Raw genomic sequence first — 16,442 nt, 5'->3', positions numbered from 1 at the left:
TCAGTGTTTTTTTTGCCTATTTAGTGGGATCCCTTCTCAAAGTGTGATCCCCAGCCAAGAGCAGCAGCAGCACCTGGGAACTTTTTTAAGATTGATTTATTTGGCTGTGTCAGGTCTTCCTTGTGTCATGTGGGATCTTTCCTTGTGGTCCATAGACTCTCTGGGGCTTCCCAGATGGTGCTAGTGATAAAGAACCTGCTTGCCAGTGCAGGAGACCTAAAAGACACAGGTTCAATCCCTAGGTCGGGAAGATCTGTTGGAGGAGAGCACAGCAACCCACTCCAGTATTCTTGCCTGGAGAATCCCATGGACAGAGGAGCCTGGTGGGCTACAGTCCATAGGGTCACACAGGCACAGACACAACTAAAGCGGCTGAGCAGGCATGCATGCACAGACTCTCTGGTTGTGGTACAGTAGTTTTGGTGCGTGGACTTAGCTGCTCTGTGGCACTTGGGATCTTAGTTCCCTGACCAGGGTTCCATCTCTTGTCTCCCGAATTGCAAGGTAATTCTTAACCACTGGACTACCAGCTAAGTCCCACCTGGGAACTTCTGGGATTCCACTTTAGATTTACTACATCAGAAACTCTGAGGGTGGTGCCCTGCCGTCTGAGTTTAACAAGTCCTATAGGTAACCTTGATGCACACTGAAGTCTGAGAAGGCCTGGATGCGGTAAAGAGGAGCCAAAAATAAAATCACACTCATTTCAGTACTGCTAAGAGACATCCCACCCTTCTTTCTTCCTCTCAAGAGTGAAAATGACTGAAAGAGACATGGTTACAGGGATAACCTTGAATATATTTTCCCTTTTTCTTTAAAGGCTAGTCATGTATAAAACCCGGCAATTACATAAGACACACCTTACAACAAACAGCCACATAAGTGAGTGGAGATGCCACATTCAATCATCTGTTTTCTCATTTTTAAAAAAAATGATTTTATTATTTACTTTTGGTTGTGCTGGGTCTTTGTTGCTGCAGGAGGGCTTTCTCCAGGTGCAGCGAGGTGGGGCTACTCTTTGTCTTGGTGCTCAGGCTTCTCATTGCAGGGGCTTCTCTTGTTGCGGAGCATGGGCTCTAGAGCACAGGCACAAGTAGTTGCGGTGCATGGGCTTAACTGTTCGTCGGCCTGTGAGATCTTCCTGGACCAGGGGTGGAACCTGTGTCGCCTGCATTGGCAGGCAGATTCCCATCCACTGTACCACCAGGTAAGCTCTGTTTTTCATTCTTTGAAAACACACTTACTTTGTCTCTGTGTTCAACCCTGTGCCAGATGCAGGGACAGGGCTGCATGTATCTGTGATCTAAACAGAAAGTTCTTGCTGACATGAAGTTCTGGTTGAAGAGTAAGACACTAAGCCAGCAAATGACATACTTTCAGAGAGTTAGCACATGTTATGAAGAAAATAAAACACGGTGATGGGGTAGAGGAAGGTCAGGAAATGCTTCCAAGTTCAGAAGGGTGAGAAAGAGCTGGGGGACTTCCGTGATGGGCTAGCAGGTAAGAATTTGCCTTGCAATGCAGGGGACACTGGTTTGATCCCTCGTTGGGGAACTAAGGTCCCACATGGCCCAGAGCAACTAAAACTGAGCATGGCAACTACTAAGCCCGGAAGCTCCGGAGCTGGTATGCCACAAAAAAAGATCCCACAAGATGCATCTAAGATTACGGGGTGCCACAACTAAGACCCAAGGCAGTCACACAAATACAATAAATAAAAAAGAGATCTTGGGCAGAGAGTTTCAGAGCGAGGAATAAATGTATGCCAAAGTCTTAAGACCCAGATAAGTTTGGTGTTTCTGGAATAGAGAAAATGCTAGTGTGGCTAGAATGTTAATGAGAAGGATCCTGGTGTGTCTGTTGAACATTGCTTGTCTATAACAATAGTAACTGTCTCTTTTTCAACCAGAGTGACAATAAAAGATTTTAAATGTCTCCTCCCAAAACCCACTTACAACAGGGTACATAACAATATTCATTTATGGATTCATTTGAAAGTCGCCAGTTTTATTAAGGCTTTGTGTCTGTTCTGGCAGCTTTCCCCAGCTAGTCACTGTAAAGCAGGGGGCGCATCACCCTGTTCTGGTTCCCTCCCTTAAATTCTTCTGCCTGTGTACTTGGCTTATTTGCCTCCTGTCCATCTCCCCTTGTAAGATGTAAGTTCCAAGATGGCAGGACCTCGTCCATATGCTCCACTGAGAGACGCTCTAGGGGCTCAGTAAACGTCTCTGCGACACAGGCCTGCTCCATCCTCGCTGTGGCAGTTGGAGGAGGGAGCCCAGGCGCAGAATCCCAGGAGAAGGTGCCAGTGCAGATCCAGGAACTGCGGACGCCCCGGGGACAGCCCAGCGCCCCGGACTATCCTCCAGGCCACGCCCCTCGGGCCCGCCTCGGTCGGCGCGGGTCCCTTTAAGGGCGGCGAAACCGCAGCCTCGCTCTGGGGCCGGAGCTTGCGCGCTCTTGCCCCCCGCGCCCCGCGCCCCCCGCCCGTACCCCGCGCGCCCCCGGCGCCGCGCGCCTCCGTGCGCTCCCCGCACCCCGCGCGCCCCGCGCCCGGCCCCCAGGCCCGCAGTGTCTTCTCCCGCGGTCATGGCCCCGGTGCCCGCGGCGAGCGCCCGCCTGGGGCCATGATCCGGCTGCGCGGTTGGTGCTCGCGGAGGCCCCGCGGCGCGGCGGGGCCGGCAGGGCGGCGCTGGGCGTCGGGTGGGCCTGCTGGCCGCGCCCTGCGAGTGCTGGTGGACATGGACGGCGTGCTGGCCGATTTCGAGGGCGGCTTCCTCAGGAAGTTCCGCGCGCGCTTCCCCGACCAGCCCTTCATCGCGCTGGAGGACCGGCGCGGCTTCTGGGTGTCGGAGCAGTACGGCCGCCTGCAGCCCGGGCTGAGCGTGAGCATCCCCGCCCCGGGCGCGCGTGCCCCTGGGGCTCGCCTCCCGTAGCACCGAGTCCTGGGGGGCCACGCTGTTGGCTGTCATCAAGGGCTTCTCAAAATTCAGGAGTACATAAAACGTAATATATCCAACTCTCCATCTTCAACTGACTTTAATTTTGGGTGTACTTGGCCTCAAGTCACATTCCTGTTTCTTCCTCCTCGTGGATTTGATGAGCATCTTTAGCATCCATTCTTTTCGCCCTTTTACAGCAAAGCGTGGCTCCCAGTAGAATTAGGCCCAGAGAGGTTGTGAGCCTTTCTGGACATCACAGCACACAGGGACTCAGTGTCACGGTGGGTTTGGATCTACTCCTTGGCTTATCCTCTGGCCTTGCCAGCCCCCCTGAGCACCTGGGCTCTGACAGGCCCCCTCCCACAGTGCTCTACTCTCTGAGTCCATGGTGTATGGAGAGGAGATACCAGGCTCACTCCCAGACAGATGGCTTGGCTTGTACATTTAAACTGCTTGGTGACAGGAGCCAGATTTTGCCCTGGACCAACCTAGAGGCCCAGTGTTTTCTGCTGTCCCTCAGCGAGCCTTCTGAGGTGGCTGCCAGGAGAGCTGATATGATTTGAGAGCCTGTTCTGTAACCCAGCTAGTCTACATCCCCTCCTTGATGAGGCAGGCTTGATTTTCTCCCTTGTGGAAGGGGCAGCCAGGATCCAACGGTCCTTCTGCATGCCAAGGTCATCCAGTCCTGTCCTCTGTCCTCCCCCAACAAGTGCCAGTTCTGTGACTCACGAGCAGCATCTTCACAGAATTCTGGTTTGTGGAGGGGTCAGTGTTCCAAAGGAAATCAAGTGCCCCTTCTCTTCACGAACACCAGGCGCTTCAGAGGGTGACCTTCCCCCAAGCCTGGGGTGCTGACTCCTCCCAGTCCTGATACCCAGTTAAAAACCGTAGACTGGAGAAAACGCCCTAGTAATTTTGCAGGCTCTGACCTCCTCCTCTACCCTGGCTGTGTTCATTCACAGTGGGCGCTCAGCAATGCAGTCACAGTACCTCTTTCCTCCCAGGACCACCTTACCATGTGGAAGGGAAGCCCACCCCCAGCTCTCAGGCCAGTGGCTCTTCCAGTCCCTTGCTCCCATGTGCAGACTCTGGCTCTGAGGGGATGATTTGCTGGTTTCCAAGGCCTGGGAGCAGAGCTCCAGGGGGACCAACAAGGGCTACTCCGAGAGCTTGCTGTGCATTTCAGCTCCTGGGAACCTTGGAGGCAACAGGGCTTTGATAGAGGCACATGTGACCTGATCTCCAGCACCACTCACGGCAGGACCTCCCTGGGTCTCCCCTGGCACAACTGGTCCAGTGTCTGCCTGAAAAGCACCCAGTCAGGCACCCAGCTTACACACGGAGGCATCCATGGTTTACAAAACATGGGTCTGTCTGTATTTCCTTTGATCTTCACATGCCGAGGGGTAAGCAGGGCAGAGGAAGGCATAGCTCATTGTAACTGACTTAGAATCTTACACTGTTGGACAGTTGAACTGATCCCAGAGAGAGGAAATGCCTTGACCAGGGTTTCAGAGCAGGTTGGGGGTAGGGAGGGAAGCTGGGGCGTTGGTCAGAGGTGAAGTGGTTAGCCCCAGGTCACACCGCCAGGGCCAGCACTTCTGACTCCTCCTCGAGCCTGCTTTCCACCAGTCACACTGGCATCACACCCCTTTGAGTCAGAAGACCCAAGTTCAAGTTCTGAACTTGAAAAAAATTTTCAAGTGGCTTTGAAAAAAGCCTGTGAAGCGCAGCTGCCTCATTTGTATCCTGGGGATGGCAGTTCTTGCCCCTTGAGGGATGTGAGAGTCAGACATAGTGTATGTTAGCAATAAGCACTGGTTTGCTTAAATCCATTGAGTTAACCTCCGACCTGTGTGACCTCCGTGTGCTCACTGTGGGGGCAGCACTTGTTCTGGGATGGGGGGCTTCTGACCTGAGGGGGGATCTGTTTCTTGCTTCTCAGAGGCTGGGGTTTGTCACTTTCCTCTTGGCCTGGCCCTGGAAGGAAGTGGCATACTGCAGACTTGAATTTGGCCAGCAGCATACGGTGGGCACTCCTCGCCAGGTGGTTGGAAGCCACCATTTTGTTGTGTGACATTAAGTCGGTCTTGTCCCCATTCTGAGCCTTGGTTTTCTCACATGTGAAATGAGGATCTGCATTTGGGACTTTTAAACTTTAAAACAGCAGAATACTTAAAAAAAAAAAACAACAACAACACAGTGTTTATTGGCATCCCAACACATAGCACAGATAAGGAGCTGCTCTGCTGGTGTCGCGCAGAGCTCACCTTCTGCCCATGCCCCCATGAAAGGCCTGAGCTCCTCCAGCTACTGAACGTGAGTGAGGGCTTCAGCATCAAGGCAGGACCCGGCCCACCCTCGCGACCTCCAGGGTGCCCTGGCCCTTAGACAAGCAAGGACGTGGTTCCTGAAGGCCAGCCTTCCCGCCCTCTGACTCCCATGAGGCCGCCAGCAAAGCCAGCTTCTGAACCCTGTAGCTGGCCCCTGCCAGATCCCTGCAGAAGCTGGCCCCCTCCTGGAGCACATGCCCGCTCCACCCACCTGCCTTCGGGAAGGCTGTCCTCGGGTGTGGGGCTCAGGGTACTGAGGACCCCGGGCATCACCTGCTTTTTCCCCTCTTCTCAGGAGAAGGCCATCAGCATCTGGGAGTCTGAGAACTTCTTCTTTGACCTCGAACCTCTCCCAGGGGCTGTGGAAGCCGTGAAACAGATGGCCAACCTGGAGAGGTCAGTCTGTCCCAGCCCAGGGTCCACGCCCCTTCCCGTGTGCCCTCTGCCTGTCTTCCTCCCGCTCGCCCTGCACCCTGCGTGGGCTGGCTTGTTCAGTCCTCCAGGGCCTCTCTGCAGGCTAAGATGCTTCCATTTAGTAACTTGGGAGAATGTGGAGTCTAGTTTGATGTGCTTCACTGGGTGTCCTGGGTTCATTTATTCAGCAAATCCCTGAGAACCAACTGTTAGACTCATTCCCTGCTACCCTGGAGCTTACAGTCCAGCCGGGGAGCAGGCGGTGAGCAGAGCATCAGTCGGGAAGACTGTGATAACACAGGGCCCTGTGCGTGAAGGGGTGCGACGGGGACCTGGCAGAGATGGGGAGGAGGTGGCAGCAGGAGGAGGGGGAGACATCCGCCTGACCCTGTGAGCTGAAGCCCCCCCTGCACCTGGAACCAGTGTCCACTGCAATCCAGTAACACAGTGCTCCTCCTCTGAGAGCTTAAAAAACAGTTGTCTTACTGACATGTAATTCACGCAGCCCACACCCAGTGGTTTTTAGCAGAGTCACAGAGGTGTTCATGCATCACCATCGTCAGCTTCACAGCCTATCAGCTCCCCATCCCCCCCCAGAGAAACCCTGGACCATCCACAGTCGCCCTCCCCACACTGCCCATGGCAACCACAGTAGGCCTTCTGTCCCTGAATTTGCCTCTTCTGGACGTTTCATATACATTTCTTATGGTATCTGGCCTTCTGTGGCCACTTCTTTCCCTCAGCATGTTTCCAGGTTTATCTGTGTCCCAGGGTGAGTCAGCATTTTGTCTCATTTCACTGCCAAGTGGCCGTCAGTCCTGTGGCCCCGCCATGTTCTGTCCATCTGTTCATTAGCTGGTAGACCTTGGGGTGTTTCTTCTTTTTAAATATGGAGACTAACACTGCTGTGAACATTCACCTACAGGTCTTTGTGGTCGCTTGTTTTTGTTCTCTTAGGTGTGTACCCAGGAGTGGAACTGCCGGGTCATGGGCTGAATCCAAACTGTTTTCAGCTGCACGTTTTACGTTCCCACTAGTAACATTGGAGGGATCCAACTCCCCCTCCCAACCCTGGCTGTAGTCTTTTATTATTTTTTTTTTTAATATTTATTTGTTATTTATTTGGCTGTACCAGGTCTTAGTTGCAGCATGTGGGGATCTAGTTCCCTGACCAGGGATTGAACCTTAGGCCCGCTGCATTGGGAGGGTGGAGTCTTACCCACTGGACCACCGGGGAAGTCTCTTTTTAAACAAATATATTTATTTTATTTAACTGTGGTCTTTTTTATTTTAGCCATCCTAGTGGGTGTGATGTGGTGTCTCACAGTGGTTTTGATCTGCATTTCTCTGAAGACAAATGCTATGCAGCTTCTTTTGGTGTGCATATCAGCTGTCTATCCTTTTAGGATAAATGTTTATTCAGATCTTTTGCTAACTTTTTTTCAATTGGGTTATTTGTCGTTTTTGTTATTGTTAACTCTTAAGAGCTCTTTATATATTCTGGGTAACAAGTCCCTTGTGAGATATATGACTTGCAGATACAGTTTCTTATTCTATGATTATTGTTTTACTTTCTTGCTGGTGTCCTTTGGAACCCAAAGTTTTTATTTTTATGTAGTTAAATTTATCTCTTATTTTCTTTGGCTGTTTGTGTTTTTATTGCCATCTCTAAGGATCCTCTGCCTAACCCAAGGTCACAAAGATTTGCTCCTGTGTTTTCTTCTAAGAGTTGTATAGGTTTAGCTCTTATGTTCAGTTTGTTTGATTCATTTTGAGTTAATTTTTTTCATGTGGTGCGAGGTCCTACTTCCTTCTTTTTCGTGTGGGAAATCCAGTTGTCCCAGAGTCATTTGTTGAAAAGACCCTTCTTTTCCTCCTTGGAATGGTCTTGGCTGCCTTGTCAAAAGTCAATTGCGCATAAATGTTAGGATTTCTTTCTAGGCTTGCATAACTTTTATTGATCACAGATTTGCTTAAATTTAGTAGTCACAATGACAAATCAAATATTTGGTGTGATTTGGCCTTGGTTGTGCCATGTAACTGGCCTTCCCAGGTGGTGTTGGTGGTAAAGAACACACCTGCCGGTTCAGGAGACATAAGAGACGTGGGCTCAACCCCTGGGTTGAGAAGATTCCCTGGAGGAGGACACAGCATCCCACTCCAGTGTTATTCCCTGGAGAATCCCGGGGACAGAGGAACCTGGCAGGCTACAGTCCATAGGGTCGCACAGAGCTGGACATGACTGAAGCGACTTAGCACGTATGCACATGCCATGTAACTGCCTTTGAACTTCATCAGCTTTCAAGGTTCTCACATGATAAGTAGACATCAGAGAAGCACAAAACACTTTGTTTGTGTTGACTTGTATGCTGGTTTGGTTGATAATTTATCTTTAGTCTTGAATCCAGGCCCTCTGAGCAGTATATTCTATTCTAGTCTATGATTTGAACTTGATTTACACTGGAGTGGTGTGATACAACTTCTTCTACCTGTAGCAAAAACCCAGAGAGGCAGAGAACATGTAAAAAGCTTTTGCACCAAAGCCTTTTTTTTTTTTTCCCAGCTGTTTGGGGTCTTGGTTGTATCATGCGGGATCTTTGGTCACAGTACGTGGACTCTCTAGTTGTGGTGTGCAGACTTAGTTGCTCTGCAGCATGTGGGATCTTCGTTCCCCAACCAGCGATTAAACATGTGTCCCCTGCATTGCACGGCGATTCTTAAGCACTGGACCCCCAGGGGAATCCCATATAAAGCTTTTAAAAGCTCTGTTCTTGTCTGGACTACACTCACCAGCTGTGGTCTGGGGAGCTGGGTTGCATGTGGTTAAGGCTCAGTGTGAACCAGAGTGAGTCCACTTCTCCAGAATCAAACCCATAGCACGTTTCTAAACTCTTGGCGACTCGATCTCTTCATCTGTAAAATGCGCACAGTATAAGCATTACCTGCCACTGTTACTACTCGATAGAATTTAATAGGTGAGCAGGAGGAAGAGTGTCCTTTGGCCAAAGCAGCATAGAGAAGGTCTATGAGAGGTTTCTTTCCAAGGTGGGGTGGGTTCCCAGAACTTGTTAGTTTGCAGACGTGTTTGAGGATTCTTTAGGGGGCAGCAGAGGAGGCATGTGGGTTCTGGAGCTTTTTCTCAGCTGCTCTATTTTGCAGAAATTCCAGCCTGCGACATGCATTGGCCCTTTAATTCTACTCTGGATCTTAGCTGGGTAGACAATTCTGATGATCAGTCTGTCCCCAAAGTTTGCAAGGAGAGAGGGGTCGAGTCACAACCAAGTGGATAGATAGCCTTGTGTCTAATGCTTTGTGTTGGAGGTTGCCCAGGAGGGGCTTGTTCAGGTGCAGATGCTTCTCCAAGAAGGTGACATCTGACCCTAGACCTGCAGGGTCGAAGTGAATAGTGAAGTGCAGAGTGGGCAGGGGTACAGGCCCCGGGAGGGGAAGGGCTTTGCTGATTTGGTAACAAAGGAAACCAAAGTTTCAGCAAGTGTGGAGCAGGAAGGATGTGGGGCACATGGTTGAAGAGAGAAGGGTGTCATCTCACTTAGGTTTTAAAAGCACGGGCTCAGGCGCTGAGTTTGGCATTTCTCCAAAGAAGACCTCCAGATGGCAACTAGGCATGTGAAGTTTGCCTCAGCGTTATTAGTCCTTAGGGAAATGAGTCACAACCACAGCGGGAAGCCCACGGAACGACTATGACAAGAAAGACAAGTGTAGCCAAGGATGGAGGGAGCTTGGAGTCCTTGTTGCCTATGGTGGGATCGAAACATGCAGCTGCTGCCTCAGCAGCCGTGTCCCCGGGGCATGGAGCCGGCTGTAACCCAGCAGTCGCACCAAGAGAAATGGAGGTGCAGATCCACCAGGCCCTGAACACGGGCGTCCCCAGCAGCTCGATGCTCGAGGGAAGTAGCCGCGCCCTCCATCCTGGTAGCATGTGCATCACCACAACGTCACCAGGCATGAAAGAGGCCTGAAGTTCCAGTGCTCTTGAAAACATGACCCCAAAGGACCAGACCACGTGCTGTGGGGTTCCTGTAACGAAATGTCCGGAACAGGCAACTCCACAGGGACACAGCAGGAGAGACCCAGGGCTGCAGTCTGACTGAGGCCTCTCGGGACCGCTTTTCAGAGAGAAGGAGCCGGGACCCAGTGTCCCACGGGTGCAACCCCGAGGGGCAGGGGACCCACTGGCACTGTTGGTGGGTGCTGGGTCTGGGGTTGTAGGAGGCGCTGGCGCAGCACAGACCTCAGGGGTCCCTGAGGGCCCAGGAAGATCAGCCTTGACCCAGACTCTGGCTTGCAGGATTCTTGGCTCTGTGCTGAGCGGGGCCCAATGTCCCTGATAACTGGTTCTGTCCTGTAAAGCCTCCCTGGCTGGATGCTGCTCACCTTCCCCAGTAGTTCCTGCCATGTCTGGGGTGGTGGCTCCTCACCTTTGCGTGGCTGGCTGCATGGGGGCTGCCATGTGGTTTGCAGGCCCCGGGCTGGTGTCCCACGTGGTGGCCAGGGCTGTGGCGGGGGGGTAGGGGCAGGTGTGGGCCCAGGCTGGGGGGCTGTGGGCACACAGCCTCACCTGCTTGCTCTCTCCCCAGCACTGACGTCTTCATTTGCACAAGCCCCATCAAGATGTACAAGTACTGTCCCTTCGAGAAGGTGAGACACCTGCCGCGGGGCCTCTGCTCACCTTGCCTGCATCCTGGGGAAGGGCTGGGACCCTCCCCTCCAGCCCGCCCGTGGGTCTGGGCCGGGGCCTCCTCCCAAATGTTAAAAAAAAAAGAAGGAAGGAAATTCTGTCAAGTATAGATGTTTCTCTGACTTTCCTTGATTTTTAAAAATCTCTTTGATTAGCCATTACTTTAGCAATAAGAAAGTAAGTACATTTGTCATTCAGGAAACAGTTACCCTGCTACAACACTGGGCATCTGGGGCTTAAAAATGCCTCTCTCTGCTCTCGGGAGCTGAGGACAGTGCGGCAGGAAGAGAGACAGGTGTCCCAGGCTCTGTGGTCCAGCAGGGAGGAAGCCCAGAAGCCCAGGCTGGCTCCCTGGGGAAAGGAGGAACTGGGAGGACCAGTTGTGAGTGGTGGAACAGCTGAGCAAAGGCCAAGAGACCTGGGGGTGGGGCAGGGGCAGAAGCGGGAGGGGGAGGGAGAGGCTGAAAGGCAGGGCCTTTACAGAACCAGTGGTCGGGGCTTCAAGCAACAGGCACCCCAAGGCCTCTGAAGGGAAGCAAAGCCAGGCCTGGGGTGTCCGAGTCCTGGCCGAGTGCACGGTCCAGATGTCAGCTTGTTCTCATAGACCCGGTTTGGCAAGGAGATAGCCTTGCAAAGCCATTTTGTGGACTTGATGGCACCCAGTTATTCTGGGATGTTCGTGTTACTTTGTGACCATGGGGGGCTTTAAGAGAAGTAGGCTGCATGATCTTTTGTGTGGGGTCCCCCATCTGCTGGGGAAGATCACTAGGAGCAGGGTATCTGGGGAGCCCCCAGACACGCCCGTACCCCTGGCTCTGGCACCGCACACCCATTCCCACTGTGGGTCCAGTTCTCATGTGGCCTCCAGACCAAAGCTCGGGTACGGCTGGAAGGCAGGAGGTCAGGGCTTCTGGAAGGGACGATGCACCTAAGGGTTGCATCCTGTTTCCTTGAGCTGGAGCCTTGCAGGGTGCATGGGGGACCTGAACTGGGCTGGGGTATCTGGTCAGAGCCGCGGTACTGCCACTTCACAGCTGTGGACTGGGACGGCCCTGTGGTCCCCTGCACATGGGTAGTCTCCCTGGAGGTGCCCTGGCTTCACAGCACTGCCTCCCCTTGGCCCGCTCTCGTTCCAGTATGCCTGGGTGGAGAAGCACTTCGGCCCTGACTTCCTGGAGCAGATCGTGCTGACCAGAGACAAGACCGTGGTCTCCGCTGACCTCCTCATAGATGACCGGGTGGACATCACAGGCAAGTGGCCTGAAGTGGGGGAAGGGCAGGCAGGGGGGCTCCAACCCAAGTGTCCATCCCCCAGCCCCATAGTCACCAGATCTGTGTGAGGTATCTTGTCCAGCATTGAACCTCAAGCTGAGCCTCCTCCCTCTCAGGGAGACAAGCTTCTTCCCCACATGCACCCCCAGGGAGTCAGGGAGAGCAGTCCAGCCCAGGGCTAATGCACTGGGCAGCCTTGATCCAGTCACTGTACACCTTGAAGCCTTGCCTTCCTGTCAAATGAGGGCCAGACTCTGGCTTCCAAACATTTCTTTTTAGCAACAGAATCCTTTCTTTTTTCCTCAAAAGTAATTTGGACTGAATCTAATATGTAAACCAGGAAAGCAAAACCTAATTTCTGTAGTTGAAGGTGGTTTGGGAGCTGTATTTTTCCCTTTTGCTTATGGGTGTCCCCCTCCCCCCAAAATAAACAAACCTTGAATTTGCTTATCATGGCGAGGGGAAATGATTGGTTCATCAAACTGAAAAGCTGGGGTGGGAGGGCTTCAGTTCAGTTCAGTTCAATCCAGTCACTCAGTAGTGTCCAACTCTTTGCAACCCCATGGACTGCAGCACGCCAGGCTTCCCTGTCCATCACCAACTCCCAGATCTTGCTCAAACTCATGTCCATCAAGTTGGTGATGCCATCCAACAACTTCATCCTCTATCATCCCCTTTTCCTCCTGCGCTCAATCTTTCCCAGCATCAGGGTCTTTTCCAGTGAGTCAGTTCTTCACATCAGGTGACCAATGTATTGGAGCTTCAGCTTCAGCATCAGTCCTTCCAATAAACATTCGGGATGGATTTCCTTTAGGATGGACTGGTTGATCTTTTTGCAGTCTAAGGGACTCTCAAGAGTCTTCTCCAACACCACAGTTCAAAAGCATCAATTCTTTGGTGCTCAACTTTCTTTATGATCCAATTCTCATATCCATACATGACTCCTGGAAAAACCATAGCTTTGACTAGACTGACCTTTGTTGGTAAAGCAGTGTCTCTTGCTTTTTAATATGTGTCTAGGTTTGTCATAGCTTTTCTTCAGGGAGCAAGCATCTTTTAATTTCATGGCTGCAGCCACCATCTGCAGTGATTTTGGAACCCAAGAAAATAGTCTGTCACTGTTTCCATTGTTTCCCCATCCATTTGCCATTAAGTGATGGGACTGGATGCCATGATCTTTGTTTTCTGAATGTTGAGTTTTAAGCCAGCTTTTTCACTCTCCTCTTTCACTTTTTTCAGGAGACTCTTTGGTTCCTCTTTGATTTCTGCCGTAAGGGTGCTGTCATCTGCATATTTGAGGTTATTGCTATTTCTCCCAGAAATCTTGATTCCAGCTTGTGCTTCATCCAGTCTGGCATTTCACATGATGTACCCAGCATAGAAGTTAAATAAGCAGGGTGACAGTATACAGCGTTGACATACTCCTTTCTCAATTTGGAACCAGTCCATTGTTCCATGTCCAGTTCTAACTGTTGCTTCTTGACCTGCATACGGATTTCTCAGGAGGCAGGTAAGATAATCTGGTATTCTCATCTCTTTAAGAATTTTCCACAGTTTGTTGTGATCCACACAGTCAAATGCTTTAGTGTAGTCAATGAAGCAGAAGTAGATGTTTTTCTGAAATTTTCTTGCTTTTCCTGTTATCAAAGGGATGTTGGCAATTTGATCTCTGGTTCCTCTGCCCTTTCTAAATCCAGCTTGAACATCTGGAAGTTCATAGTTCATGTACTGTTGAAGCCTGGCTTGGAGAATTTTGAGCATTGCTTTGCTAACATGTGAGATGAGTGCAATTGTGTGGTAGTTTGAACATTCTTTGGGATTGGAATGAAAACTGACTTTTTCCAGTCCTGTGGCCATTGCTGAGTTTTCCAAATTTGCTGCCATATTGAGTGAAGCACTTGCACAGCATCATCTTTTAGGATTTGAAATGGCTCAGCTGGAATTTCATCACTTCCACTAGCTTTGATCATAGTGATGCTTCCTAAGGCCCACTTGACTTCACACTCCATGATGTCTGGCTCTAGGTGAGTGATCACACCATCGTGGTTATCTGGGTCATTAAGATCTTTTTTGTATAGTTCTTCTGTGTATTCTTGCCACCTCTTCTTAGTATCTTCTGCTTCTGTCCTTTATTGTGCCCATCTTTGCATGAAATGTTCCCTTGGTATCTCACATTTTCTTGAAGAGATCTCTAGTCTTTCCCATTCTATTGTTTTCTTCTATTTCTTGGCATTGATCACTTAGGAAGATTTTCTTATCTCTTCCTGCTATTCTTTGAAACTCTGCATTCAGATGGATATATCTTTCCTTTTCTCCTTTACCTTTTGCTTCTCTTCTTTTCTCAGCTATTTGTAAGGCCTCCTCAGACAACCATTTTGCTTTTTTACATTTCTTCTTCTTGGAAGGGCTTCAGGCGTGGCTGAATCTAGGAGCTCAGACAACATCCATCAGATTCGGTTTCTTTATCTCCTGGTTCTGCCTGCATGCTCTGGCAGATGCTCCTCTGCTGGTGGTCGTCAACAGTTTCAGGGTTAAATCCTATTCTCTTGGACACCTCAGTGGGAAAATTTGAAACATTCCTTCCCTGATGACTTTTGGAACTGGCTGGGGAAACATCCTCATCTCTACCCCCATCAGCGTCCAGAAAGTGGAATCCACATGAGGGACTTGAAGCTTGAGGGACTTATGAGGCCCATGGTCAACAGCTGGTGACAGAGCTGGCCTGGGCATGGGGGCAGGTCAGGCAGGCATCTCGAGGGTCACCCTCCAATGAGCACCTGCAATGGGGTCCAGGGCTGCAAGGGGGTCCTTGTCCAGTGGGCTGGTGTGACCCCCCCTGGGGCTCCTGCCACGGGCCTGAGGTGCTGCTCTCTCCCCCAGGGGCCGAGCCGAACCCCAGCTGGGAGCACGTCCTGTTCACAGCCTGTCACAACCGCCACACACAGCTGCAGCCCCCCAGCCGCAGGCTGCACTCATGGGCAGATGACTGGAGGGCGATTCTGGACAGCAAGCGGCCCCACTGAGCTGGGCTGAGCCCTGGTCCTGTACTTGCCTGGCCGGGCCCTCCACGGACCTCAGTGCAGGGCGGGCCCAGGGGCCTGCACAGGACACTGGGCGCCCAGGCCAACCTCAGGCCTCTGGTCTGGGAGGAGCTGGGGCATTGTTCGGTGGGGCAGTCCTCCCCTCCCTCAGGGAAGCCCCCTCCCTGCCGGCAGCTACCTGGTCTGAGGACGATGCAGGAGCAGATGGTCGAGCGGCCCCTCTGAACCTCAGCCCCTGCCGCCTGCCCGACACCCAGTGGGGTCTCCCCCAGGGACCTGCCTGGATCCAGCAACATGGTGCGAGTTCCAGGTCATGCTGGCCTCATGCAGGGGGTCTCACGGCCCGGCCTCTGACTGGCTGGAGGGCTCAGCCCCCACTCCAACCTGGGGGTTCGCAAGCTTGGGGGTTCGCTGGAGGCATGAACAATAAATGCTGTTCTTAGTCCCCACCCCAAGGTCCTCTGCGTCTGGTCCCTGGGTGTCCAGCTGGGAGCTGAGAGGTGAGAGGCGGGTGGGAGGCACAGCTTGGCAGGTTTGCCTTGCCATGGGCTGCATGGGGTCAGGGATGACAGGCCCTGACGTGGTGGAGGTGGTCATACTGGCGGCCATGATGTCCCCAAGTGGGAAGCAGCCCATTATGAAGAAGCCCCCTGCCTGCGCTTTCTCATCTACTTCTGCTGTCTTCCCCACAGCTGCCCTCCAGGAAGCCCCTGCTTGCCCCTCAGGCTCCCGGCCTAGGTCAGCCAGGAGGAAGGATAGAAAAGCGGCAGGTGGGTCCCTACCAGGAGGGTATTGGGGCTCCATCATGTGATCTCAGAATGCCTCAGCTCCATGGAGAGTGGAGACTGACCCCTTGAAAACATTGTAGATATTCTGGGCTCAAGATGTAGAGCCCCTGGGAGGAGCAGAAGCTCCAGGTTTGGGCAGAAAGACTCAGGGTGTTTCTCCACTTTCTGGGTCAGTTTCCCCAGTTGGGACCCATCCCAGTGTCACCGCATCCTGCACACTGATGAGTACTTTATGTAGCCTCATAACCCCTCCCGTGGCTTGCAAGCACTTTACATGGGGTTGGGGGGCGCAGGAGGCACACCAGAGGTCAGCAGAGGATGAGATGGTTGGATGGCATCACCAACTCAATGGACATGAATTTGGGCAAACTCTGGGAGATAGAGAGGGACAGGGAAGCCTGGCGTGCTGCAGTCCATGAGGTCACCAGGAGTCTGACATGACTGAGTGACTGAACAACAACAGATAGAAATGAACATGAACCCGCATGGCTGAGTTTTAGTGTGTTTATACCTTTGGTCTTGCCCACAACCATCCCAGGAGTCCAGGGCTCAAGAGAGGTTCCAGGTGAGCCCAGGCCACCCAGCGAGCAGGGCTGAGGCAAGCTCAGCCCCCCAGAGGCCACAGGGGAGAGGCCATGGGAGGGGGCGGGAAGTGGGAGCCAGGAGGGTAGGGCCTGGTTTGCCACCAACTCCCTGGGACCTGGGCCAAACCACATGTCTCTGAGCCTCTTCCAGGGTTGGTCAGGCCCCATAAGAAAGGGTTGCAGAAAACAGGGACATTTATTCCACAACGTTGCTGCTTGGTGGAGGAAATGGACTTGCTTAGTGACACAAGGTGGGGGGAGGTTCGGTGACCAGAGCCCCAGTGGCTGGAGCCCTTGTGGCCAGAGCCCTGGCATCCAGAACAGTGGACTTGGAAGGCTCTGACAGGAACCTGGGGCACTGGTCCTGAC

General features: G+C 52.3%; 1 protein-coding gene across 1 annotated transcript; it reads left to right on the top strand.

Moving 5' to 3' along the window:
- The first annotated feature begins 2,627 nt into the window (after positions 1-2,627).
- On the top strand, positions 2,628-15,150 carry NT5M (5',3'-nucleotidase, mitochondrial). Its single transcript, XM_043904072.1, has 5 exons — positions 2,628-2,885; positions 5,571-5,671; positions 10,288-10,348; positions 11,525-11,639; positions 14,541-15,150. The coding sequence occupies exons 1-5, from the start codon at positions 2,628-2,630 to the stop codon at positions 14,681-14,683; spliced, it is 678 nt and encodes a 225-aa protein (XP_043760007.1). The 3' UTR covers positions 14,684-15,150.
- Positions 15,151-16,442: the final 1,292 nt, after the last annotated feature.

This window comes from Cervus elaphus, chromosome 5, assembly GCF_910594005.1.
Source record: "Cervus elaphus chromosome 5, mCerEla1.1, whole genome shotgun sequence".
Taxonomy (NCBI): Eukaryota; Metazoa; Chordata; class Mammalia; order Artiodactyla; family Cervidae; genus Cervus; species Cervus elaphus.
The sequence above is the reverse complement of the archived record's forward strand: the minus strand, read 5'-3'. Positions and strand labels throughout refer to the sequence as shown.